Source organism: Podarcis melisellensis, assembly GCF_964234715.1.
Source record: "Podarcis melisellensis genome assembly, chromosome: 10".
Lineage (NCBI taxonomy): Eukaryota > Metazoa > Chordata > Lepidosauria > Squamata > Lacertidae > Podarcis > Podarcis melisellensis.
Window position 1 is genome coordinate 74,032,810 of NC_138542.1, and position 26,426 is coordinate 74,059,235.

The following is a 26,426-nucleotide window of genomic DNA, read 5'->3' on the forward strand; positions in this document are numbered from 1 at the left end:
AGATTGGCTTTCCATAGTGGAACCCTTCCAGGTAGACCCAGAATTAGAATTTTAAAAGGCAATGATTGGCATTATTTTTTTAAAAGGAAGTGGATTCAGAGCAGGCTGCAGCAGGATCTGAGGAGGAGGGCAAAGGAAGAGGGCAGTCATCAGGCTCTGATATTTTTATTCCAGGCTGATGAGCCAAAAGCAAATTACCTGCATCTGAAGAAGGGAGCAGTTGCCACAATATACCTTGACATCTGTGGGGCCTGAAGGGGCTCTTCCGCGTTGGTTGTTGCAGACTGTTGTAGCTGCTCTTTTAGAATTAAGTCCTATTTCATATCCTAGAATTGTAGAGTTGGAGGGACCCCGAGGGTCATCTAGTCCAACCCCCTGCAATAAAGGGATTCTAGCTAAAGCATCCATGACAGACATCCATTCAGCCTCTGCTAAAAAACCTCCAAGGAAGGACTATTCTTTTATCTGCCCTCAATCTTCCAACCTTCAGCTTGGTTCATTTGATGTCCCTGACGTCTAGAGTTAGGAGAGATGGAGAAAAACTCTTCTGTATCCTCTTTCTCCGTGCCATGCATGATTTCAGAAACTTCTATCATGTCACTCCTTACTTGCCTTTGGGATTAGGACATTGGCAGCTTTCTTTTCACTTCCTCGTATTCTTTTTGTTCTCTTCCTTTGGGCAAGTCTTCTGTGAATTTTTTGAAGGAAGCCTCATGGCCTCTAACAGCATCTTTGACTAAACTCATAAACCATTCCAATGTCCCCCTAGCCCTCACAGTACTTGATCTACGCTCCAATTGAGTCAAACCTCGGTTTCTGAATGCCTCCGTTATCTTACGTTTCGGCTCCCGAACGCCGGAAACCCAGAATTTGAATGTTTCAGAAGTCAAATGGTCTTCCGGAATGGATTACATTCGACAACCGAGGTTTGACTGTATTGTGTTTTTGTAAACAACACCCAAGCTTTGGGGAGTGACTTAAAGCTCTTGACTTTGCCTTTCAACTTCCCTTTTTACCAACCTCCTCATTTTGGGGACATTTCCTCTTTTGCAACTGTTGAGAAGTTGTGCTAGATGGACCACTGGCCTCATCCAGCAACCCTCCTGCCTCTTTTTGAGTTAGTTACCCAAGTCCTGTCCCTGGAAAAGAAACTTGTGAAGGTGTATAAAAGCGTAGGTCACGGGCTCTTTCTGCCAGTGAATCGTACCACAGGGCAAGAGAGTAGAACACATGGCCTCTTCCTGTCTGGCTCTGTGATTTCATGAGATCCCTGCGCATCCTCTGACCCACTTTGACTCAGCTCTGCTGGTATTAAAAAGGACTAATTGCCTCCGATTAGCACCCTGCTAGTCACTGGCGCGCTTTTAATGATATGTTGGACAACACAGAGAACAGCCCCGTCGTCAGGCATTGTGAGCCACCACGTCTTCCCTCCAGGGATTCCCAAAGAGTTAATTACGGACAATGGCAACAATCCGCCAGTGATTCACTTCGGAGCCGAGGGCTGGTATTCCGAGATACTCCTGGAATCCAGTTCGACAGAGTCTCAAAACACTTGGGGGACGAGGCACGATGGCAAGATTCGTGGAGCAGCAGAATCATAGAACTGCAGAGGAAACCCAGGGCGCATCTAGTCCAGCCCCTTGCTTCCAAACCTCCAAGGAAGGTTTCTAAGGGAGTCCGTTCCACAGTTGAAGAGCTCTCACAGCTAGAAGGTTCTTCCTGTTTAGGGTTGCCATGTGACCTCTTTTTCCAGGACACGTCCTCGTTTTCATGGGAATGTGAAATGAGAGTCATCATAGCAATAGATACCGCATTTTTCATTCTATAAGACACACTTCTCACCTCCAAAAAAGTAAGGGGAAATGTGTGTGTGTGTCTTATGGAGCGAATGCAGGCTGCGCGGTTATCCCAGGCTATTGTTCTGCCCGGACACTGAGGTCCAACACCGAGGGCCTTCTGGCGGTTCCCTCCCTGCGAGAAGCCAAGTTACAGAGAACCAGGCAGAGGGCCTTCTTAGCAGTGGCTCCTTCCCTGTGGAACACCCTCCCACCAGATGTTAAAGAGAACAACAACTACCAGACTTTTAGAAGATATCTGAAGGCAGCCCTGTTTATGGAAGCTTTTAATGTTTAATAGGTTATTGTATTTTAGTGTTTTGTTGGAAGCCTCGCAGAGTGTCTGGGGGGTCCCAGCCAGATGGGCAGGGTATAAATAATAAATTATTATTATTATTATTATTATTATTATTATTATTATTATTATTATCCCAGAAGCCTCCAAAAACTAGGTGCGTCCTCCAAAAACTAGGTGCGTCTTATAGAGCGAAAAATACGGTAGTTAAAAGTAGAAGTCGGAAAATGTGTCGTCTTTTTTTGCTGTTCGAAATATGGCAACCCTAGTTGGAATCCCATTTCTTGTAACTTGAATCCATTGGATTGAGCCCTCCCTTCCAGAGCAGAAGAAAACAAGGTTGCTCCGTCTTCCGTGGGACAGCCCTTGAGATATTAGAAGATGGGTATCCTATCTCCTCTCAGTCTCCCCTTTTCCGGGCTAAACGTCCCCAACTCCCTCAACCGTTCCTCATCAGGCTTGATTTCCAGACCCTTGATCATCCTGGTCCCCCTCCTCTGCACAGCCTCTCAATATGGCTGCGCATGTTACTGCTCATGGATTTATCTCACTTGGTTAAGAGGCCATTTTTGACAATAGTAAAAGAGAAGCAGGAGAGTCTTAAGTCAAGTGTGCCATCTTGTCTTTGTCATACAGTGTGTTAAAACTCAGGTGTGCATATGTGCATCGTGTGTGGGGTTGGACTAGATGACCCTTAGAGGTCCCTTTCAACTCGATGATCGCCAAACCTGTGCAGACAGTTAATGCAAGTTTAGTAGAGGGATCGCTCAATTAAGTTTCATGGTGAGAAAAAAGGACCATACAGCAAGGACCATTTCCCAATCTGGTCTTTGCCCCTTCTGCAACATGGAAATGTCTCAAAATAAGATTAATAATTATCTTCTGTTGGTATAAGTTCATCTCCGAGGGGCTTCTGGTGGTTCCTTCCCTGTGAGAAGTAAAGCTACAGGGAACCAGGCACAGGGCCTTCTCAGTGGTGGTGCCTGCCCTGTGAAATGCCCTCCCTTCAGATGTCAAGGAGATAAAGAACTATATTTATGCAAATCTGCACATATCACTATGTCATAAGCAACATCAAAGTGGTTTACAGTAATACCTATATATAATGAACACACATAAAAATTTAAATTCAGAGGCCCATCAACGAGCTATTGTGGAAAGCCTGATGGAATGAAAAAGTTTTCGGTGGATGTGTCAATATTGAGGCAGAAGTTGCCTTCTCGGTTTCCCTTGGCAGAGCTCCCCGAAGACTGGGCCAATGACACTGAAGGCTCTATTTCATGTTTCCGTCAATGAACCTCGCCAACTCAGGGGTCAACCAAGGACAGTCGTTGCCCTGGCAATCCAGCCTCTCTCTCCACCCCGTTCAAGTTAATGGCGGAATTGCTTTCTCAATTAATTTGCATGAGGAGAAAGAATAGACTGCACCCCCCCCCACAAGAGACAGGTGAGGGTGGAAGCCCACCTGCCCTGCTAAGGAACCTTGGTGTGAAACAAAGTTCATGCTGAGGGGCTAAGATTCCTTTTCTGGGGATTCGAACTCTTTATTCTCTCACCCCATGTAGGTCAGTGGAGAGATTTTCTCCACTGAATTGCATGGCAAGCGGGGCAGAGAAGAGTCTGCATACATACCCAAAAAACAGCTGCCAAGAAGGATATGCCCAGTTCTGCTCTCTTTTTCTTCTTTGGCAATCCCTCGGAGCCGAGTAAGATTGTCTTCCATGAACACGGTTTTAACAGTGAGTCCACAAGTGGCTGTGGAGGCCAATTCTGGATCCACACCTCCTTCCACAGTGGGGACATTGGTTCCCGGGCAGGAGTTGATCATGGTGAGGGTTTGCCAAGCGTGCCTTCCTCTTAGCATGTTTCTCCCTTGTGTCCTGAGTTCAAGTGTCTTCAAAGCCCATGGCACCTTTGGTCAAGGCTGTTCTCCAACTGGAGCGCTCGCAGGCCAGTGTTTCCCAATCGTTGGTGTTTGTACTACATTTTTTAAGATTTGCCTTGAGAGAGTTTTTAAACCTCTTTTGTTGACCACCAGCATGACGCTTTCCATTTTTAAGTTTGGAATAGAGTAGTTGCTTTGGAAGACGATAATCAGGCATCCACACAACATGACCAGTCCAACGAAGTTGATGTTGAAGAATCATTGCTTCCACACTGGTGATCTTTGCTTCTTCCAGTACACTGATATTAGTTCGCCTGTCTTCCCAAGTGATGTGTAAAAATTTTCGGAGACACTGTTGATGAAATCTTTCAAGGAGTTGGAGATGGCGTTTATAAGTGGTCCATGTTTCACAAGCATACCCATCTAGGCTGATAGCCATCACTGCGTCTTGTGGGAGGGAGTTCCGTAGTTTAACGCTGTGCTGCATGAATGAGAATTGATCTGTCCCGAATCTTCCAACATTCCGCTTCCTTGGGTGTCCACGAGTTCTACCACTAGGAGAGAGGGAGACAAGTTTTCCTCCATCTGCTTTTGCCATGCCAGGCATTGTTTTATAAACTCCTATGATGTTGTCTCTTGCTCACCATTCCTTTAAACGAAAACCCCCCAAGAGTCGCAGCCTCTCTGCGGAAAACAGCAGGGAGGGAGGGAGCGCTTTGAAATGGAAAACTACCATGTGGGGCTGGTCAGGGCATCCAGAGAAGGATTGGGAACTGGGCACAGGGCAGGGCAGAGCTTTTTTTATTTAAAAAATATATATTTGATTTTTCAAATTAAAATTTAACAGAGATATACCAAACATAAATCATAAAAACAAGATTTGAAGGAATCTCCTGGACTTTCATCCTCCCCTTTGTGGGTCCTATTGTGAATCATTTCCTCCTGCATCTTTTATGATCATCCAAACCCTTTACCTTTCCCATTGTGCCCAAAATTCTCCCTTAAACTACAAGTGATATTCCAATCCTACTAACGATTTTAACTGTTTACAGTGGTCTTTAAGATAAGTTATCAATTTCCCCCCCCCCATTCTTTATTAAAATTTTGGTCTTCCTGATTTCTGGTTCCCCCGGTCATTATAGCCATTTCGGCACAGTCTGTCAGCTTCATCTGCCGTTCTTCTCTGGTAGGGACTTTGTCTTCTTCCCATCTCTGGGCATGAGGGCAATCTGGCTGCCACATCTGTCACCCCATTGATCACCAGGGTTGATTCAGCTGATCTGGCTGGCTAGGCAGGTATCCCCTCCCTCCCTCCCGAAGCTGCACGCTCTATGGAAGAGGACAACTATCCCACATAGAAGGAGTGCACCGTTCTTCAGTCAAGAGTATACAGTAATTGCGCTCCCCTGCTAGAACCTCCAAACCAGCTCAAGGGGACAGAGCTACAGGGACTATGCAACCTTCAAACTCTCCCCCCCCATCTCCTCCTGTGGCTCTGCCAGTGGGTTCCTTGGGCAATGGACCCCCCCTTTTTTCTTTTTTTGATAACATTTTATTAATTTTCCAAAAAAACCAAACAACAACAACAAAGAGCAAAACAAAAACAATACAAATTTAAAGCAAAACAAATCAAATATATAAATTTAAATCTTAACTTCCCTCAACTCCACTTCTTGGTTCCATTATATGAGCTCATTCATGCATGTCCATAATGACCATCCAATTCTAAAACCTGATTCATCTTCATACAAGTGATTTTTGAAAGTTCTACTAATGTAAAAATCTATACACAACCCTTAAAAAAAGTATGCATTAAACATTTCCCTTTTTAACAACAGCAACAACAACAAAAACCCAATGTCCTCCTTCTTTCTTTGGTTTCAAATTAACTAATATGTCCTGCATAGTTCATTAATATTTTTTTTCATATCTTCTTTGACAGTGGCTTCTACCTTCTATAGGGATGGGCTGATCTTGGCCTGGCGTCGACACTCAGATGCCAGGACAAAGCCTTTCGCTCTATAAGTCCATCAAGTCCTATACAACAATCATTTCCCACATTTTCTCCAAATCTTGTCTTTTCCTTGGGCAGTGGATCCTGAGTGTCTGGACTGGTAGGCTGGACTGAGGAGTGGTGTCTTTGAAGGCACAGCCCTGTTTTCAGTCTTGTCTGATTTTTCCAAAGCCACATAAACAATGGGATGAATGAATGCCTCATTGTGGCACAGAATCTGGCCTTGGGAGTCCTCTATGCCTCAGGTTATGGCTCTGTAGCAGAGTGCCAGAATTTCACATGCAGAAGCTCCTGATCCCCAATGACAGCATCTCCCATCCCGAAATCCCGGCGGGCCATTGCTGCTGGTGGGTGAGGCCAAGCCAGGTGGGCCAGCGGTGTAGCTTCCTAAGAAAAATGGCAGCAAGTGTTTTGCAAAGAGGAGGCTTGTGGAGGAAAGCAACCCTGTCATCTGCTGTGCAAAGCAGGCAGGATGCCAGGGGTAAATGGGTCACTGCACCCAAGGCTCAAATCGCTGCCCCTCTCCAGTCCCTTGCAGAAGGTTGGGGTGGCCGGGTTGGAGCTCTGTGCCCCAGATGAGCTGCGTGAAACTCGGCAGTTCGCTTTGGGCTTACAGGTTTATTTGTGGAGTAGACCCCACCTTCTGGTGGTGCAGAAATGCCACCGGCCTGTCCAGAAAGAGGAGCACAATAGACAGTATAGTGGAGGGGAGTTTGCAGGAAAAGAGGGGGTTTGTAACTGCTGTCTTGTGAGCCTCTCTTTGAGGGCTTTGGGGCCTGAATTAGTAAATACACCTCCTGCTGGTGGCTCTAAGGACGGGTCTACTTGTAGGGGGACTTCCAACGCCAACTGTCTTTTTAGGGGATTTTGAGGTGCTTCGATTTCACTTGTAGAGGCTCCGGCATGTGTTGAAATGCAATCACAGCAAGGGGTGTGCAAATTGGCCAGTTTACAGTTTCTCGTTTTGCCAATCTGAAATCCAGTTCTCCGCATTTCCACATCAGTTAGCCGTTTTATATATTCTTTAAAAACATCCTCATGAAAATTCATCAGCCTTTAAGTGGGAGTTTCTGCTAATATGCGCGTTTTTGCAAAGCAGTTCCCCATAATATATTTGTATGTTCTTTTCACCAAGATCTTCTTCTTCCTCCTCCTCTTCTTCCTCTTCCTCTTCCTCTTCCTGCACACTTTATCCTGGTTGTTTACGTAGGTGGAAAACTACACTGCAAAGTTCAGAGCAGTGCGAACTCTGAAGGGCAGTGGCCTGAATTTTGTGTGCTGTTTTGGGGAGGGCTAAGTAGTTAAGTTCTAAGTACCATATGTTCCGGCGTACAAGACAACTTTTTATCCCTGGAAAATCACCCCAAAAGTTGGGGGTCGTCTTATATGTCGGGTATACGTGTTGGGAAGGAGGAGAGGGAGACAGTGAGCAGAGGCGCCCCTTCTGACGTCGCTTCTCCTCCCTCCCCACAGAAGGGGACGCGGAAAGTCCTTCTGAGCGTGGCGCTCACCCGCCCACCCGCCAAATGCCTTGCCTCGGGGTGCTGCTGCTGCGACGGCAGAGGCAGTGGAGGGGTGTGTGCTCTGCCCCTGGTGGCGCTCAAACTCTATAACTCTAAAATTGATCAGCAAAAGTTGGCGGTCGTCTTATATGCCCAGTTGCCTAATACGCCGGAATCTACAGTAGCAGCTTCTCATTAACAAGTCCAGCTGGAGTTGAAGAACAGGACGACCACATGGACGAGTGGTGGAAAGAGACTGTCTCTTCTTGGCCTTTTCCTTGGGTTAACCTGTTCCTTGGTGGCCCCTCTCTGGAGCTCCTCCTGCTGCACCTTGTCTGTTGAGGTTGCCAATCCTGTTGAGGGTGCCATGTTCCTTGGCTCTGTGCTCTCGCTTTTGTGTGCATGGCCAGCGTCCTACAGGACTGGGACACTGACGGCATTTATTTCAAAGTCTTTATTGAAGTAAATCAAAGAAATGGATACAATAAAAATAATAGAATGCCAAAAAAAGAAAGCAGCACATTATATCCAGAAGAGACTTAATATTAGGTTGGCAGGGTACTTAAGATGATTAGGAAAGCCAAATTTCACATTGTACTGTAGAAATGGAGTCCTGGGGCTGTGTTTGTTTTATAGAGGATAAACCCCCATCAAGCAGCATAAGATTTTCCAAGGTTCTCCAAGCCATTGGCAACACATAATTTGTGACTTATTTTCCCTGCCTAGCTAATGCTAAGCTCCGTGTATTTTTATACTGAAGCAAAAGCTGGGGCAACTGAGGATCTGGGCAGCTGCCAGCATCCATGTCAAGAACTCCAGAGAGCTGAAACTTTTCAATGGATCGTCCCACAGATTTAGCAAACAAAGCCGCAGTAAAGTTGCAATGGGATGTTTGAGCATTTTAGACGGGTGGCAAGTCCTTGCCTTAGGTGGATGGGACAGAGGACTGCAGTACTATCGCATAGTTTGGCAAACAGCCTTACTGGAAAAGCTATCGCACAAATTAAAAGCATCAAGGGGACAAGAGAAACATGACAACATGACAATTTCCATGATGTCTGGCATGGTTTTATTGCATATACAAATAGTGGTGTAGTGGTTAAGAGCGGTAGTCTCGTAATCCGGGGAACCAGGTTCGCGTCTCTGCTCCTCCACATGCTGGGTGACCTTGGGCCAGTCACACTTCTTTGAAGTCTCTCAGCCCCTCTCACCTCACAGAGTGTTTGTTGTGGGGGAGGAAGGGAAAGGAGAATGTTAGCCGCTTTGAGACTCCTTAAAGGGAGTGAAAGGCGGGATATCAAATCCAAACTCTTCTTCTTCTAGTGGAGCACATGCCTGGAAAGTATCCCCATGTAATGGGATGGTTTGGCTTACAGAAACCAGGGAGGATTTCTTCCTTTTTTGGTTTTTTAAAAATATCATCATCATTCTTTCCCACCATCTGCATCCTGTAGTAGCAAAGAAGTCAATGCAATAAGTGAAACGTTGCAAAGTTAATGGTAAAGTTTATTATAATTTGTCTTGGCATTACAGTGGTACCTTGGTTTACGAACTTAATCCGTTCCAGAAGTCCGTTCTTAAACCAAAACTGTTCTTAAACCGAGGTGCACTTTCCCTAATGAGGCCTCCCGCCGCCATTGCCCTTCCACCGTTCGGATTCTGTTCTTAGACCGAGGTAAAGTTCGCAAACTGGGACACTACTTCTGGTTTTGCAGCATTTGTAAACCAAATTGTTCTTAAACTGGACTGTTCTTAAACCAAGGTGCCACTGTTTTGGAGGGTTGTTCGCAACATGAGCAGAACGCAACCCATGTCTGCACGTTTGTGTGTGCGTGGGTCGCGGTTTGCCGCTTCTGCGCATGCCCATGATGTCGTTCTGAGCGTCTGTGCATGCACGAGCTGTGCATCCGTTCTGTCATTTCCGGGTTGCCACAGGATGCAACCTGAAAAGACGTAACCTGAATCAAACGTAACAAGAAGTATGACTGTACAATGTTAGTTCCTAAAATCGCCCTCTTCCAAGGACCCCCTCATCAATTGGAAATGCTCAAAATGGCCGTTGCCTGTATGTCTGAGAAACTCATTTGTTAATATTTTGAAGTTCCATAAAACCATTTGGGGAAAAAACTAAAGAGGCAGCCAGGCCAGTCCAAATCCCACTGGGGCTTCTCTAAAAGAGGCACTAGGAGAGGTGTTGCCTAGAAAAGTGCTCTAGAACAGCACTGCTGGCCAAAGGGGGCTCATCATCCAGGACCAGTGTGGCTAGCTAAATGCCTGAATGGAAGCCCACAAGTGGGGGGTTGCATGAAGGCACAAGCCCAACCACACCTGGGCTCCCTTTTGCCTACTGGCAGCCAGTATCCACCGCTGAACACAGATAATAATAATAGCAATAATAATTTTATTATTTATACCCCGCCCATCTGGCCAGGTTTCCCCAGCCACTCTGGGCGGCTTCTAACAGAACGCTAAAAACAGAATAAAACTTCAAACATTAAAAAGAAACTCCCCTAAACAGGGCTGCCTTCAGATGTCTTCTAAAAGTCAGGTAGTTGTTTATTTCCTTGACAGCTGATGGGAGGGCGTTCCACAGGGTGGGCGCCACCACCAAGAAGGCCCTCTGCCTGGTTCCCTGTAACTTGGCTTCTCACAGGGAGGGGACTACTAGAAGGCCCTCGGTGCAGGACCTCAGTGTCTGGGCTGAATGATGGGGGTGGAGATGCTCCTTCAGGTCTACTGGGCCTTTGAAGCTGTTTAGGGCTTTCAGGGTCAGCACCAACCCTTTGAATTGTGCTTGGAAGTGTACTGGGAGCCAATGTAGGTCTTTAAGGACCGGTGTAATATGGTCTCAGTGGCAACTCGGATGCCCTGCACAGCCATTGGGTGGAGACCAGCAGCATCTGGGGGTCACCACAAGCTGCCCATCCCTAGTTCAACCTGAGCCTTAGGAGGTGGAGTGGCCAGCAGGCCCAGGGGCAGCCTATGGGGGGGGGTCTGTGACTCACTTCCTGCCTTGCCAACCCGTTGTTTCCTTTCCCGCTGAGCAATCCTTGACGTTTCCTGTTGTGCTGGTTTGCAGGTGAAGATGAGAAATTTGCCGCTTCCCTAATGGACGGGAAGTTCCCCCGGAGCACCTCCATGCAAGACACGGTCCGGGAAGGGCACGGCATCCCACCCCCGCCCCAGACGGCCCCTCCCCCTCCGCCATCCCCCTATTACTTTGACACGGGCCCTCCCCCGTCCTTCTCCCCCCCTCCGCCCCCGGGAAGGGTCTACGACACGATCCGTTCCAGCTTCAAGCCGGGCTTGGAGGCCAAGCTCCACGGGCTGCCGCAGGTGATCAGTGCGGCCGAGATGTACGACCAGGCGAGGACGCCCCTCCCCTACCCCGAGCGGCAGAAGCGGGCACGCTCCATGATCATCCTGCAGGACTCCTCGCACGTCCCCGTGGAGCCCACCGACATCCCCCGCCCCGCCCCCTCGGCCACCCCGCCCGAGAAGCTGAAGCGGAAGGGGCGCGCCGTGGACAATCCCTATGCCAACATGGGCCAGTTCAACGTCAGCCTCTTCACCCCTGCCAAGCCCCAGAGGAAGAAGAGCCCGCTGGTGAAGCAGCTGCAGGTGGAGGACGCCCAGGAACGGGCCGCCCTCTCCATCATGGGGGGCTTCACGCGGGAGCCGTCCCCCACCCGGCGCAGCCACCGCCTGGGCATGGAGTACCAGCCACAGCAGGTGGACGCCTCCAGCCTCCCCTTCGCCACTGCCATCGCCGGCGTCATGAAGGACAGAGATCGGCGCCTCGACGAAAAGCGGAAATCCACTGTCTTCCTCTCGGTCGGGGCCATTGAAGGCAGCCCCCCCACCATCGAGATGCCATCGCTGCAGCAGTCGAGGTCGATCGACGAGCGGCTCCTCGGCAGCCGGGACGTCCTTCTGCCTTCCCCCGTCTCAGCTTTAAAGCCATTGATCAGCAGCTCCTCGTCGACGTTCATCCACCCTCTCACGGGGAAGCCCCTGGATCCCAACTCGCCTCTGGCGCTTGCGCTGGCCGCAAGGGAGCGGGCGCTGTCCACCCAGGTCCCCTCCAGGGCACCCACCCCCATCCACAGCCCGGACTCGGACCGCGCAGCGCCCCTGTTTGTGGACATCCAAACCAAAGAGCACGAGAGGGGAGAGCTGGAGGGAGGGGCCCTTGCCTCGCCTGCCTACTCGCCCGGGGTCAAGGCGCCCACACCAGGAGTCTTGTCCCCGGCGCAAAGCCACTGGGGGATGCCAGCTGCGGCGAGGAAAGAGGGCGAGGCACGGGCCGAGACCCCCGCCAAGGAGGAGAGGAAAGCGGAGGACCGGAAGTCAATGATCATCAGCATCGTGGACACGTCGCAGCAGAAGACAGCCGGCCTCATCATGGTCCACGCCACGAGCAATGGCCAGGACCTCGGTCTCGAGGCGAAAGAGGAGAAGCCGCCCATTCCCGAGGGGGGCCTGGAGCCCACGGAGGCATCCCTGGCCGAGGCACAGCCCAGCCCCGTGGCTGGGGTGGCACCCGTCAGCCCAGTCTCTGACAAGACCCTGGGTCAAGGGAGCTCAGAGGAGGAGGTGGAGCCCTACACGGTCACCCTGCCACCCGCCCAGCTGTCTTCGAGCGACGAGGAGACGCGAGAGGAGCTGGCCAAGATCGGTCTGGTTCCTCCGCCAGACGAGTTTGCGAACGGGGTCCTGGTCACCACCCCCGGCACCCCCATCAGCCAGCTGGCCTCTCCCGTCATCGCCACGCCATCCATGCCAGCGGCCGCTGTAGCACCTTCTACCGCTGGTGGAACACCCTCAGGGAAGCCCTCTGATGCCCCCACGGCCCCGGAGTCCGCGGCGGACTCTGGAGTGGAAGAGGTGGACACCAGGAGCTCGAGCGATCACCACCTGGAGACCACAAGCACCATCTCCACCGTCTCCAGCATGTCCACGCTGTCCTCCGAGAGCGGGGAGCCCACCGACACCTACACTTCCTTTGCGGACGGACAAACTTTTATACTCGAGAAGCCACCAGTGCCTCCAAAGCCAAAACTCAAGTCCCAGCTCAGCAAGGGGCCGGTTACTTTCAGGGACCCTCTCTTGAAGCAGTCTTCGGACAGCGAGCTCATCTCCCAGCAACACGCGGCCATGCTGGCTTCCGCCAGCATCGGCCGGCCACGCTACCTCTTTCAGCGAAGGTCCAAGCTGTGGGGGGACCCCCTGGACAGCAGGCCGACGCATGGGGCTGAGGATGACAAACCAACTGTGATCAGCGAGCTCAGCTCCCGGCTCCAGCAGCTGAACAAGGACACGCGCTCCCTGGGGGAGGAGCCTGCTGGGAGCGTGTTGGATCCTGGGAAGAAGTCCCCCGTGGTCGCAGCACGGTAAGCCAGAGGGGTGGCCGGGAAAGGAGGCGGGAGAAGGGGGTGGGAGAGCAGGCAGAAGGAAATCCCAGATTCGATTCACCAGTGGCATAACCTCCAGGCAGAGCTGGGAATACCCGCTTCCTGAAGCTCTGGAGAGTCACGGCTGCTGGCCGGTGTAGAAAATACAGTACGATCGCATCTCACACATGTTTCAGCTGTGACATTTCAGCCATATGTGGCTGGAGGCTGGCTGGTTGGAATAGTGCAGGTTACAAGTCTTCCCAGCACACCAGCTCTAGGGAACTTGGGTGGGATTGCCATACGTCCTCTTTTTCCAGGACACGTCCTCTTTTTCATGGGTAGAGCCATCATAGCAATCCATAGTTAAAAGGTGAAGTCGGTAAATGTGTCGTCTTTTTTCAAAACATGGAAAGCCTAAACTAGGGGTGCTAGCACAGGGAGGTGGGTCCAAGTGCGCAGTATACGTGTTTATGCGCATATGCAGAACACTTGGAACCAAACCCCTGTGTGAGATGCGATCGTACCATACTCAGCTAGATGCGCCAAGAGGCATGGGTGCCAGTATAAGGCAGAAGCTCTCCACGGCTCCAGCCAGCATGGTAGGGCTGGGGGACAGCAGGCAGAACCCCTGGGAGTTGTTTTCGAAGATGGTGGAGGCAGAGGCAGGGGGAGATGAGGGAAAGGCTGATCCCCTCCCCCAGTCGGGCATTCCCTCCCTCCTTCCCCTGCCCTTGGAGTGTGTCCAGCCCAGCCTTCTCCTCCCATGCTCCCATCCCCTGTTCCCCCACTGTCCCAAAATGATGAGCCTGGGTGCATTCCTAGCACTTGGGTGTGTCTGTTCTCACCTTAAAAAAAAAACACCTTATTTGTTTGTTTGTTATATTGGTTAGTTTATTTATCTTGCCCAAGGCAATCTAAAGCAACTTACACATTTGCTCAACTGCACCCATGTGCTGCCCAGGGGAAAAGTGGGGAGCCAAACCAGTTTCACAGGTCGCATTAGGTTTGGCCCAGGCTGAGGAGACCTCGGCTCACCAAATGAGGCTGGGCTCAAAGCCCTGGAAGCCAGTGCGGCCAGGGGGCAGGGCTCCTCACCCCTCCTCCTGCCTGCCAGAGTCTCCTTGCCGGCTCCTGCAGCAGAGATTCCTTTTTGCTTGATCGTTAAAAAACCTCAAGGCCATTTACAAGAAGAAAATGTCACAACAATGCTTTAAAGCATGCAAACGGTTAAGCTACTGAAACAGGAAAAGATTCGCACCAACTTTCTACGCCTCTAAGTAGGCTTGCCCAAACAATAATGTTCTCAGCAGGCGCTGAAAAGAATGCAGTGAAGGCGCCTGCTTGAGATCAGTAGGCAGGGAGTTCCATAGTTTAGGTCAGGCATAGGCAACCTTGGCCCTCCAGATGTTTTGGGACTACAACTCCCATCATCCCTGACCACTGGTCCTGTTACCTAGGGATGATGGGAGTTGTAGTCCCAAAACATCTGGAGGGCCAAGGTTGCCTATGCCTGGTTTAGGTGTTGCCACACTAATCGATCGAATGCTTGCAAAGGCAGAATGGGTATTATGTCACAACTGCAATAGTACAAATTCCTCCAATGGAAGCAGTCAGATTGGATTATATGGAGCAAAGCAATCTCTCAGGTAGACTGGTCCCAAGTTGTTAAGTGCTTTATATACTAGCAGTAGCACCTTGAACCTGGCCTGGTAGCAAATTGGCAGCCAGTGGAGGTCTCTGGAGCACAAGTGCTGTTTGCTAACAACTTCATGCTGCAGCATCTTGCCCCAACTGTAGCCTCTGGATCATGTGCAAGGGAAGCCCCACAGATTGCACATGGCCTGTCTGTCAACCCCTGCACACATGCATTGTGGGCCCTCCGGCTGCTTTAAGGATGGACTAGACGTGGAGCTGCTCTCCAAGAGAAAGCCTGAGTGCAGTGCATAAAAGTTTGGGCAGGGAAGGAGGAAATGCGAGACAGCAGCTAGAAAAAGGGGCATGTGCCACACACTGGAGGCAGTGGGATTATGGGATGCAGCTAGGACAGTGCCTTCGAGGAGCAGATTACACAGAAGTTGCTTGTCTGGACAGACTCTCCCCTCCTACAAATGACCCTCTCCTTTGCCATTTCCCATCAAACTTCAGACCTTCCCATGGGTTGTTTTTAATTGAAATCAACCTCCTTTGCTGATAAGGCTCTTCAACACAGTCCATGCTGCTGCGTGGTTCATTTCATATCCATTTATTAGCTTCAGAGTCGCAGCTTGGTGTCACCAAGAAGGGTGGCAAGAGCAAGCCCTTTGAATCATAGTCTTGTAGAGTTGGGAAGGAACCCCAAGGGTCCTCTAGTCCCACCCCTGCAATGCAGGAATCTTTCCCCAACGTGGGGCTCAGACCCATATTGCCATATTGACTGAGCTACTGACAATGCACTGGCAAGATTTCTGACTAGTCATAGAATTGTAGCATCTGAGCCAACCCTCTGCAAGGCAGGAGAGCATCAACGTCATGACATGAGTGACAGCAATGTTTTGAAAACAATGCCCACGTTATTTCTCCCTGGTCCCTAAAAGCGCATGTCGCATGCCGTGGTAAATATATCTTATCGATTTCTGTGTTTGTGTGTCTGTATAGATATTGCAAATCCTTTGTGAGTTCTGTATGGAACTTCAAAGAGGCAAACCTCCCTAAGACTGACCTCCTCCCTCCATCCCGACCTTCCCACCTTTCTGCCCTTTCCCGGCTATCCAGTCCCAAGAGCTCTGAAGCAAAAGGGATCCTGCCTTTACCGGCCTTCCTTGCCACGCAGACATCTTGCCCAGGCCAGAGCATCACCTTCCCTTTGACTCTAGGACTGTGTCAGAGCACTGGGGGCGAGGCTGAGGTCAGCACAGGAGCCCGGCCACATCCTCCGGTCCAGGGCCCAAGGTCAAAGGGCGCAGAGAAGAGCCCTCGCCTCCCACTAGGGAACCCTGCTCAAGACACAGTGCCGCCTGAGGCCGACTCATCCCCAAAGCGAAGGTCCATTTCACAATTTGTTCTCTCTTAAGCAACAGTTGGGTGACTTTGGAGTCAGTTCCTAAATGTGGAGAAAAAAGAGGAGGATTTATATCTATATCTATTTTTTTATATATTCAGTGTGCTGTTTGGAAAACCCGCAATTGCTTTGTATTCCTACAGATCGGAAAAAGAGAGTGAAGAGAAATAAGCCTTTTAGGCATTTAGCTCCTAGGGTAACGCTTCCTCTTTCTATATAAACTCATCAATTAATTCTGTCTTCGGTCAAAAGGCGTCCATGTCCCTGACGTGAGCTTCCAGCTGCTGAGGTTAACAACACCCCCCATTTCCTTGTAGGCTTTGCTGCTGCGTCCGTCTCCTGCCAAGAGCCAAAACAGACCGGCAGGCCCCAGGTCAGGCAAGGTGCACAGAAACAGAAGAATCATCGAATCTCAGAGTTGGAAGGGACCCCTGGGGTCAAGGCAGGAATCCCAGAGAAAGAATCCCAGTGGGTGGCCATCCAGTCTCCAATGAAGGAGAGTTCACCACCCCCTGAGGTGCCCGGGTGTGCCACACAGCCTTTGCTTGCCATGGCAGTAGTTATGCCATGAGGCAAAAGAGCAGGCTTCTTGGGTATGGCGACCGATGCTGTGATTACTCCCCTGCAAGCCAACTTTGGCATTCTTACATCTTGCCATCATCATGTGGCTTGAGCCAGGAGGTTCCTGAGCCTCGTTTTTTATTATCGTGGCTTGTACGTTGGGAGTATTCACAAGATTGGTTTCCAGTGCAGAAGGTTGACTCTTGGGGCTATTGCCTTGCAGCACCCAGCCCACACAAACAGCAGTCTCCGGAAAACCTTGAGATATCAAAGGTGAAATGAGGAGAAGGGCTGTGGTTTTGTGGCACAGTGTATGCCAAAGGTGGAGAGGCCCATCGATGGCCACAAGCCACAGTGGCTCTCCTCCACCTCCACAGTCAGAGGAAGCAATGCTTCTGAACTGCAAGAGGGGAGAGGGGTCTTGTGTTGGGATCCTGCTAGTGGGTTTCCCATAATAGGCACCTGGTCGGCCACTGTGAGAAGAGGATTCTGGGCTAAGACTCTACTTAGCTACTTACTTCCTTGTTTCTTTTTCTGAAAATGTGAGATCCTAAATCAGATCCGGTCCATAGTGCCTTCCTTGGCAATGGCATTTAATTACATGCCATGCCACTTCTCAGCCTGGCCACAGACGTGTGGTCTGCAGATGCTTTCTGTGGCAGAGTGAACTTTGGCAGAGAGGGTGCCAAACCTCTCCCAAGTCACAGCAGGGACCCGCAAGGCTGGTGCCAAGCCGTTCCCCACCTTTTGGGCAACACAGAGTCTTGAGGAGCAGAGCCTGGTGTTTGCCATGGGACGGGGAAGAGAGAAAATGCCTCTTGGAGATTGTGGGTTACTGGGTGCTCACTTTCTGCAGAACTCAGAGGCAACCGAGCAGATGCAGGAGAGGCCCCGATCCAAAAGCAGCCAAGGGGAGGGAAGGGCTCTTTGCCAGAGAGAGGAGGAGGCATTTTCCTGATTTTGCAGGCACACAGCCTACAAGGATCCAGGGGCATTGTGGGTAACAAATCACAGCATGCATGCGTAACCTACCGACTCCTGACAGCTTCACTTCATCCGCTCACGAACGTTTCTCCGTTCCCAGCGCATGTGCCCCATTGCTCAGCCCGGCGAGTGGGGAGATGAGCAATGGGTCGTGGCCTCTGGCTCCCGCATGTTCATGCAGGGGGGTGGAGTTGGGCCTGGGGGCAGGGGGCGGTGTTACATCTGTTCCCTAGGAGTGTCTCTTTCACAGCGCTGTGCCCCTGAGAGATGGCTCTAAATTTTGAAAGGGTGCGAAACCAAACAGGACGTGGTTTCCCTCCAGGGAAACCGAGGCAGCAAGCAAAAGAATTATTCCAAACAGTGCTCCCGGGTTTTGAGGGCGTTTTCCAGAGGCAAGACATTTGACAGGCCTGGCCCATTCAAACTATTCCGGTGCATCCCACGCAGCTCTTGCAGCGGCTTTGGGAAGTCGTCTCCTGAGCGTGCCTCCACCCTGGGATTACGTGAGGGTGCTTCAGCTATGTGCCGTTTTTGGGACTCCGCCTTGATGCTGAGTCTCAGTTCACCGGAGCATCCCTGGAAATGATGCTGAAGCAGAGCGCAGTACGATGGCATCTCACACGTGTTTAACTTGCGCTGTTTCAACCATGCGCCGATGACAGCTGGCTGGCTGGAATCGCGCAAGTAAATCCATGGAAGCCAGAGAACTGGAAAGCTCTTTTTGCACCAGGTCTGCTTGGGGTTACTTGGTGCGCAAGGAGCTTTTGAGCTCCGCTGTGCAGTCCAAGTCCAGGCTGTAGGTGGGGGTAGAGACAGGGCCCACCTAGCGTGTCAGCCCTGGGGTGCTCTGGCAGGACCTTGCGGAGCCATCCAAGTTCCTGCAAGATCTTGCAGGAGCATCCCTCGCCACTCAGCAAGCAGCGCCCACTCAGTGCCTGGGCTTTGGGAGGACTGCGGATTCACTCTTCCCCCATTTCCATGCATATGCAAAACCCTTGCCGCTGTATCCCGCATAAAATGCAGCCATACTCTATTTCTAAAAGTCAACCTTGTGACATGCAATGCTGTGTCCAAAGTGGCTTTTTTGTGTGGCAACCTCCTCCTGGAATCTTGGCACACAGCTTAAAATGTGTGTTTATGAACACTAGGAGCAGGTTGAAGCCTAAGACTAAGCTGTTTTTTGTCCCCCACACCACCCTTGCCAAGATCCCCAATACAGAAAAATATTTTTTTTCCCCAGGTGACCCCATTGAACTTCTCCAGACGTGTCTCTGGATGGGGCCCTGCAGCTACCCTCAGGGATGTCTTGCACCCAGTGGGTGCTGAATGGCAGAGAGGGGAGGACCATAAGGCAGTGTCAGCCAATCCCATAGCCTCCCAAACACTTTGGACTCCCATCTCCTAACAGCCATAGCCATCATTTGCAGGCCGGAGGGCACCAGGTTGACAAAGGCTGCCTTCCTCCTTCCTTTCTCCAATGCGCACCCTGCTTCGTGTGTGAGGCTCTTGAGCTGACAAGGAGATGGTAGTCGAGCTGCCATGGCAACTAGAAGATTTGGCTTCTGTTCCTCAGAAGATGAGCTGGGTGGGGCAAGCGGAGGAGATGCAGCAAGCAGAAAACCTCTCTTGCCAGCAGGAGAAAACTGTCTCCTGGCAGGCAGAGGGCAGCAAGGGTTAAATGCACCCCACGGCTTCTCCATCTCAGCCCCAGGTGCAGCAGGGCAAGGATGTCTAAGCTCAGGTGTGGTTTTTGCAGTGGCAGGAGGCAACATTGCGAAGCACCTTCTTGAACCAATGCCCAAGACCCACTGGCGACCTGCTGCTGTGCCCGGTGACCCAGTGAGTAAACAGTGTGCCATGGATTAAGGGCCTGGGTCTGGGCTGTGCTCAGAAGGGTTCCCTCAACACACCAACTTTTGATTTAAGGGATCCACCTTGTGGCCTCTTAATTCAATGAGTGACCCTGGAGGAGGGGTTGGAAAGGTGTGTGTCTCTCTAAATTTGTGGGCATCATCATTAGAAAGCTTTGCAAATATAGAGGAAAGGAATCACCAGAGAGAAGTTTTGTGTAAAAAGGTGGGAGGGATGGCCTGGGGTGCGCAGGGGTTCAGCGTGGAAGGACAAGCCTTTGGGGAAGGGAGGAAGGAAGGAAGGAAGGAAGGAAGGAAGGAAGGAAGGAAGGAAGGAAGGAAGGAAGGAAGGAAGGGAGCATCTGGAAGCAGTCAAGAAGGAAAGAAACCCAGAGAAGGTGGCTGATGAGACAGGGTAGTAGTAATAATAATAATAATAATAATAATAATAATAATAATTTTATCATTTATGCTCCACCCATCTGTCTGAGCTTCCCCAGCTACTCTGGGTGGCTCACACCATATATAAAAACATAACAAAACATCAAACATTAAAAACTTCCTGATAAAGGGCTGCCTTCAGATGTATTCTAGAAGTTGTTTAGATCTTTATCTCCTTGCCATCTGAAGGGAAGGTGTTCCACAGGGAGGGTGCCACTACCAAGAAGACCCTCTGCCTGGTTCCTTGTACCTTCACTTCTTGCAGTGAGGGAACCAGCAGAAGACCCTCAGAGGAGGACCTCAGTGATGGGCTGTTGCAGACAGTGAGTCTTCAGGGACCTGGAGATGTGCTCACCTCCCCCATGTTCTGTGAGCCCCTCTTGCCTTGTGAGCCCCACCTCTGCCAGTGGCTCACAGGCTTTCCTGTGCTGGCACCCACCCTCAGAAGGTGCTTTGGGAAACCCTCTGCAAAATCCTCAGGAACACAGCCATCCTTTCACCACCATTGCAAGAGGATCCACAGGGCGGTCCTGGCTGTGCCCCCCAAAAGAGACTGCAGTGCTGGGGGGGGAGTTTTGGATGTGGTTCCAAGGGCAGCTGGGGGTTCCCCAAAAGGTGCGTGAAGATCCATGGGAGCCGCAAAGTGCAGACAGCTTTGTTTGGAAAGAGAGGGGACAGTTAACGGCTGCGCCCACACATTTAGAGAGCTTTATTTTTATTTTTAAAAGAATGTGTGCTCCACCCTCTGGTGCAAGAAGGTGCATTGCTGGGGTTTTGTTTGGGGGTCCCGCTTCCCCCCCCAAAAAACACACACGTACTCTTCCCAAAAGAGCAAACTGGTTTTCACAAACACGCAAACATCATCTTATCCCAACCAAACCAAGGCCATATCCACTGTGCTTGTGTGACAATCACACTGTTGCTCTAGCAGACATGGGGCTGTCACTGCTTTGCATTGAAAGAGAAAGCCGTCCCCATTGGTCCAAAGAAAACGTGGCCTGTACAAGCCTCCCGGTCAGGCCTGGGCATCCTCAGAGGCTCCAAAAAGCTTCAGAATTCTGCTTCTGGTCCTCATGATTGCAGAGATGACGTGCTTGAATGCAACGTTGGCCCTTGCAGGTGAAATTCCAGAGCCAGGTGGGAGACTAAGAGATGAACTAGAGCAGCCTTTCTCAACTTGTGGGTCCCCAGATGTTGTTGAACTACAACTCCCATCACCCCTAGCTAGCAAGGCCAGAGCTCAGGGATGATGGGAGTTGTAGTCCAACAACATCTGGGGACCCACAGGTTGAGAACCGCTGAGCTAGAGGGTAAGAGAGGGATTTGGAGGGTAAGCAATGGGTTTCAGGAGCCAGAGCATTGTCAGGAGTGCGGCTCCCAATGGCCTCTAGAGTCATGTGCCCCTCTCCCTTTGACCACCAGAGGATCAGCACAGCCCTACAAATTCCCACCCAGAAGTCAGTCCCCTTATTCCCAGGTTAAGTGCCAAGTCCGGGACCACAACCTCCATTTTGCAAAGCAGTAAACTTCTCCATTCACACTTTGCAATTGGTCTGAACCCAGTGGGGCATGGGGGCAGCCAACGTTTTCTTATTGCCTTTTTTTTTGCGGGGAGGTTCTCTTTGGCATCCAATAACTTTTAGAGATACCGTATTTTTCTATAAGACGCACCAGACCACAAGACGCACCTAGTTTTTGGAGGAGGAAAACGAGAAAAAAAATATTCTGAATCTCAGAAGCCAGAACAGCAAGAGGGATCTCTGCGCAGTGAAAGCAGCAATCCCTCTTGCTGTTCTGGCTTCTGGGATAGCTGCACAGCCTGCATTCTCTCCATTAGACGCACACACATTTCCCCTTACTTTTTAGGAGGGAAAAAGTGAGTCTTATAGAGCAAAAAATACGGTCTTTGCTGTCACTGCGAGAGCTTTGCTGCCCTGCCGGGGAGCATCCCGCGCAATAGTGGAGCTGCAAAGATGGCAGGTGCAATCTTAGGATGTGTGGCGCATGGAAGAGAGGGTCTGGCAAAGCCTTCGCTTTCAGCCTTCGCTTCCCGAAAGCCCCTTCCTCCTTTCTGGAGAGGGGGGCCTGCTGCTGCTGCTTTCTCCCCAGGGAATAGACGCCACCTCCCCCAGTTGATTCTCTCAGGGGCACATGATCCTCTCCCAGAGCCTTTCGCTCTTCCGACCTCTGGCTCTGCATACAAATGCGCTCTCCAACACTTCTGCACATTCCTGGGGTAAGCAGGTGTCGTGCCAAATTGTGACGCACCCTTCTCATTTCGAGTCCTCTCCCCCTCTCCCAGCCTCTGTCTCTGTTCTCCCCCCCCCTCCGCCCCCAAACCTTCCTCCCTCCACCCATTTGCCTGACCCCACATCCATGACCTGACCCTGAACCTCCCCCCCCCCTTGTTTTGCTTTGTCTCTGGCTTTGGCTGTTGAATCCATGCGATGATGAATGTGTCATTTCCTCTAGCAGATGTGACTCAATGAATACCAGGAACTGACCAGAACTGAGCTGCCTCCCAGAATCCTTGGTGCCACTGGCCTGGATCCCTTGACCATCTTCCTTCCCAAGCGGCTTGACCCCCTGCCCCCCCCACTTGGCCGGTTATCCACTGCCCCCCCTGGTGGCAGATCAGCTCCATCCCCAGAGAGAAAGGCGAGCAGCTTGGGGCGGACAGGCACACCTGAGCAGGTGACCAGTACCATGGGGGGGAAGTCAGAGTCCAGCTGGCTCTCCACCCCAGCAGCTTTCTCCGCACGGCCTATCACAGAGAGGAGGAGGGGTGTCTTCCGCAGCACCCCTGCCCTCGCAGGCCTTCCTCCTGACCTCACCCACCGGCCCTCCCGTTCCCCAGCCGGCCCCCCAGCCAGGAGGCATGTTGGCTTCTGGGAGCTGCAGTGGCCCCAGCCTGGTTTGTGACCGACGTCTGTTCGTTCTTCTCTGTTGTTCCTGGCGCCTTGGACTGATGCTAACATTTCTCTCATTGCCTCTCTTCCTGCTCTCCCATCTGCATGTCTCCGCTGCTCTGTCTAGAACCGCCTCAGGCCTCAGGAGGGTGGGCGAGTTGTGTAAGTGAGCATGTTCTCATCTCATAGCAACCCCATGTCTTCCGTCCCTCCGTACGTCTGTCTGTGACGCCGACGCCGCTGCTGCTGCTGCTGCTGCTGCTACTTTGTGCAATGGGCTGGGCTGGGCTTGGGGGTGCCGGGAGGAGGGCGGCGGCAACGCTTGCTGTGCAGTGTGGGTCTGTCCCCTTCCTGCCCCTCTGTGCCCCCTTAGCATGTCTGTCTCCCTGTCTCGTGATGTTCTGTGCCACCGAGTCCCAGGAGGAAGCCCCCGTCAGCCTCCCGAGGGACGCGGAGCGTGGCCGAGGAGAGCCGTTTCCGGTGGGGAGGGAAGCTGGGAACAAGAGGGTCTGGAAAGCAAGTCACCACCAGTGGGTGGTGGGCAGGGGTTCCCTTTCTTTACAACCCCCCACACCCAATTCCCATCTCGAGGAAGAAGTTTGACCTCCAACCCACGAGGGGGAGGCAAGCAGGCCTCCCAAACTACTCTGCATCCTCTTTCTGACATCCAGGAAGGAACTCTGTGGTTTAGAGGACAGTAGGAGTTCAGTAGGGTTGTGTGGACCCTCGCTCCTGTGGCTGTTCCCCTAAAAGGGGTGCCGGTGCCCTGCAGGGCTTTCTGACGTGCCCTGCAAAGCCTTCCACTTGCCCCTCTGTGGCCACCCAGAGTCCCTGGCCAAGCGTTTTGCCCTCAGGAGCAGCTTGGGGTCTGCCTGTTCCCACCCAAAAGCACTTCTTGTGCTCCAGTTGTGCGAGTGTAGGTGTGTATCCTGGGTGTGTTGTTGCTTCTGGTGTGTGTGTGTGTGTGTGTGTGTGTGTGTGTGTGTGTGTGTGATGTTGATCAGTTGAGCCAACCTGAGGTCCGCCAGCTGGAGGAGGCAGCTCCCAGGAAATAAGGTGTGCACACTGTCTTCTTCACGCTCCTCCCGCTGCCCAAAGCAGACCCACAAAATCGTGGCCACGAAGCCCTTCCCTGCCATAAGCAACAAATGGAGCCCACCATTTATAAGCCAGAGAGGTGTGAGATGTTCATCCTTCTGCTGAGAGCAGTCTTGGAAAGGGCCAGGAGAGCTTGAGCCAAGGGGCCTTATGAGTAGGGCCTGAGGGTGCTGCTGCCCCCTTGAGCATCAGGCATGGATTATGTTCCAGGTCACTCAAGAGTTCAGCAGACCACCTCTCGGGTCCACAGAGTGCTGGTCTTCCGCTTCCACATGAGCCCACCTGACCTCCACTAAGCGGCTGAAACCCACCTGCCCCAAACCCTGTCCCATCCCTCTGCCCATGCCCCCTGGCAATGTTTCCAGGTTTTCCCCAAAAAAACCTTGCTGTCCATGTTGCTGCAAACATGCGCTCATTTTGTCCCATGTCCGCCACATCCAGTTATGTGTGATCTCGGAACCACGTCTTGTCTCCATCCCATTTGTGGCTGGGGCAGCACTTTTGCTTGGGGCGAGCGAACGTCCGCTTGGCTGGTGTCTTGGTGCTGAGGCTTCTCATCGGCTGTTTCTTCCACACACCTGGAAATAGCCCCCTCCCACCCCTGCCCCAGGGCCCTTTCATCTCCGGCACGCCTGGCTGGGCAAACCTGGCTTGGTCCTGACACTTTCTGCCCTGAGCGCAGAAAGGGCGTGATGGACGAGCACCCAAGGAGAGCAAAAGGCAGTCCTTAGCACGGATGAGGGCAACCTTAGCATAGTTATCAACTTTTAATAACTCCAGGGAGGTTGAAAAAAGAGGCAAGGGGATGCCCTCTGCTCCTGGAAGTCCCTGTCCACAGTTTCTCTAGGTTCTCCTGAGTCCTTTCCTTCAAACAAGGCACTTGCAATCAGCACTTGAGGCTCAGTCATTTTCTTCCCCACCCTGATCCTGAAGAGGTCAGCTACCCAGGCTCTGCACTCAGGCTCCAGACCTCATAGATTCATAGAATTGGAAGGGACCCCAAGAGTCATCTAGTCCAAAACCCTGCAATGCATCCATGATAGATGGCACTCAGGCAGAGATCCTTTTTAACGCGACATAAATCTGGTTCATTGAATTGTCTCCATTTTCTCTTGCAAAGCATCTGTGGGGAATGTTTAAGGTCCAGCTAAGCACTTTTGAGGGATGTGGGTGGCGCTGTGGTCTAAACCACTGAGCCTAGGGCTTGCCGATCAGAAGGTCAGTGGTTCAAATCCCTGCGAGGGGGTGAACTCCCCTTGCTCAGCCCCAGCTCCTGCCAACCTAGCAGTTCAAAAGCACGTAAAAGTGCAAGTAGATAAATAGGTACCACTCCAGCGGGAAGGTAAACGGCGTTTCAGCATGCTGCTCTGGTTTCACCAGAAGCGGCTTAGTCATGCTGGCCACATGACCCAGAAAAACTGTCTGTGGACAAACGTTGGCTCCCTCGGCCAGTAAAGTGAGATGAGTGCCGCAGCCCCAGAGTCATTCACGACTGGACTTAACTGTCAGGGGTCCTTTACCTTTTCCTTTTTAAGCACTTTTGACTCTCCCCAATCTGTGTTCCACTGGGAGCATTAAGCACATGCTCAAATGCTTCCCATTGAAGCGGCTGGGACTTGAAAGTGCTTAATTTTGTCACGATCGTGCTCTCTTATTAAATTCTGTTTAGCGAAAGCAAGGTGGGGGAGATAGAGAGAGAGAGAGCACTTAAATGTTTGTGGTTTGAGGATTACACCTCCCTAGTCCATATTGATCTGTTCAGGATCTAGTGGGAATGAAAATGATGCTCACTTAACTGAAGAGCACTCGGGGTGTGTCGGATTCCACATTCCGGCTCAGAAAGAGGCACCTAGAAGATTCTCTCCTCCAACCACCATTAACACCTCCAGGCTCCAAGGAAAACTCCCCCCACCCTGGCACCTTGTCTCCATTTGGTCAGCAAGAGCCAGCAAAGATCAAGTGCAAAACCCTTTTTGGCCCTGAAAGCCACTTTGTCCATTTATTTTGTTGAATTTCTGTCCCGCCTTTTTCTCCAAGGAGTTCAAGGTGAAGCATACACACACACACACACACACACACACACACAGACCGCTTAATGCCCACAAGAGCCCTGTGACTGAGAGGCAGGGGACTGTCCTCCAAATTTACACCCCCAGCGAGCTTCATGGCCAAGTTGGGATTCGAACTCTGGTCTCTCCCAGATCCTAGCCCAGCCCTCTGACCATGACACCACCACCAGCTCTGGCTTCCAACCACATTTCTCTCCCCTGTGACTCTGGGGCTGCCCAGTTCTCTGCCAGCGCTTCTCTGCCCCGATTTCCTGAAGCGAAAGGGGGGGCGGTGCTGTGAAGAGCCAGCCCCCACCTCTCAGTTGGCAAGGCCAGCACAGGGGTTGGGGGTCAGCAGAGTAGATGGGGGTTATTATGGGCATCATTTCCCAGCACTTGACAGGCCGCAAACCACTTAACAACGCTGTGAATCCTCACAGTTGACTTCTGAATAGGATGGCTATTGTTTGCATGTTACTGATGGCAAAGCAGGACTTGGGGAGGGAGAGAAAGAGCGAGTTGCCCGTGGCAATTGCAGCCTACCCAGGGCCGCATCCACACACACAAG

The 26,426-nt window shown here is 51.5% G+C and overlaps 1 protein-coding gene across 10 annotated transcripts in view; it reads left to right on the top strand.

The window, feature by feature from the left end:
- SHANK3 (SH3 and multiple ankyrin repeat domains 3) overlaps nucleotides 1-26,426 on the top strand; it is a 436,398-nt gene that overhangs the window by 399,727 nt on the left and 10,245 nt on the right. For 7 of the 10 annotated variants that reach the window (XM_081926705.1, XM_081926703.1, XM_081926708.1 and 4 more), the window contains one exon: nucleotides 10,614-12,927. In XM_081926705.1, coding sequence (XP_081782831.1) covers nucleotides 10,614-12,927 — 2,314 coding nt within the window. Of the gene's footprint in view, nucleotides 1-10,613; nucleotides 12,928-16,110; nucleotides 16,164-22,278; nucleotides 22,875-26,426 lie in introns of all 10 variants that reach the window. The other 3 variants (XR_014172130.1, XR_014172131.1, XM_081926709.1) reach the window with 3 other exon arrangements.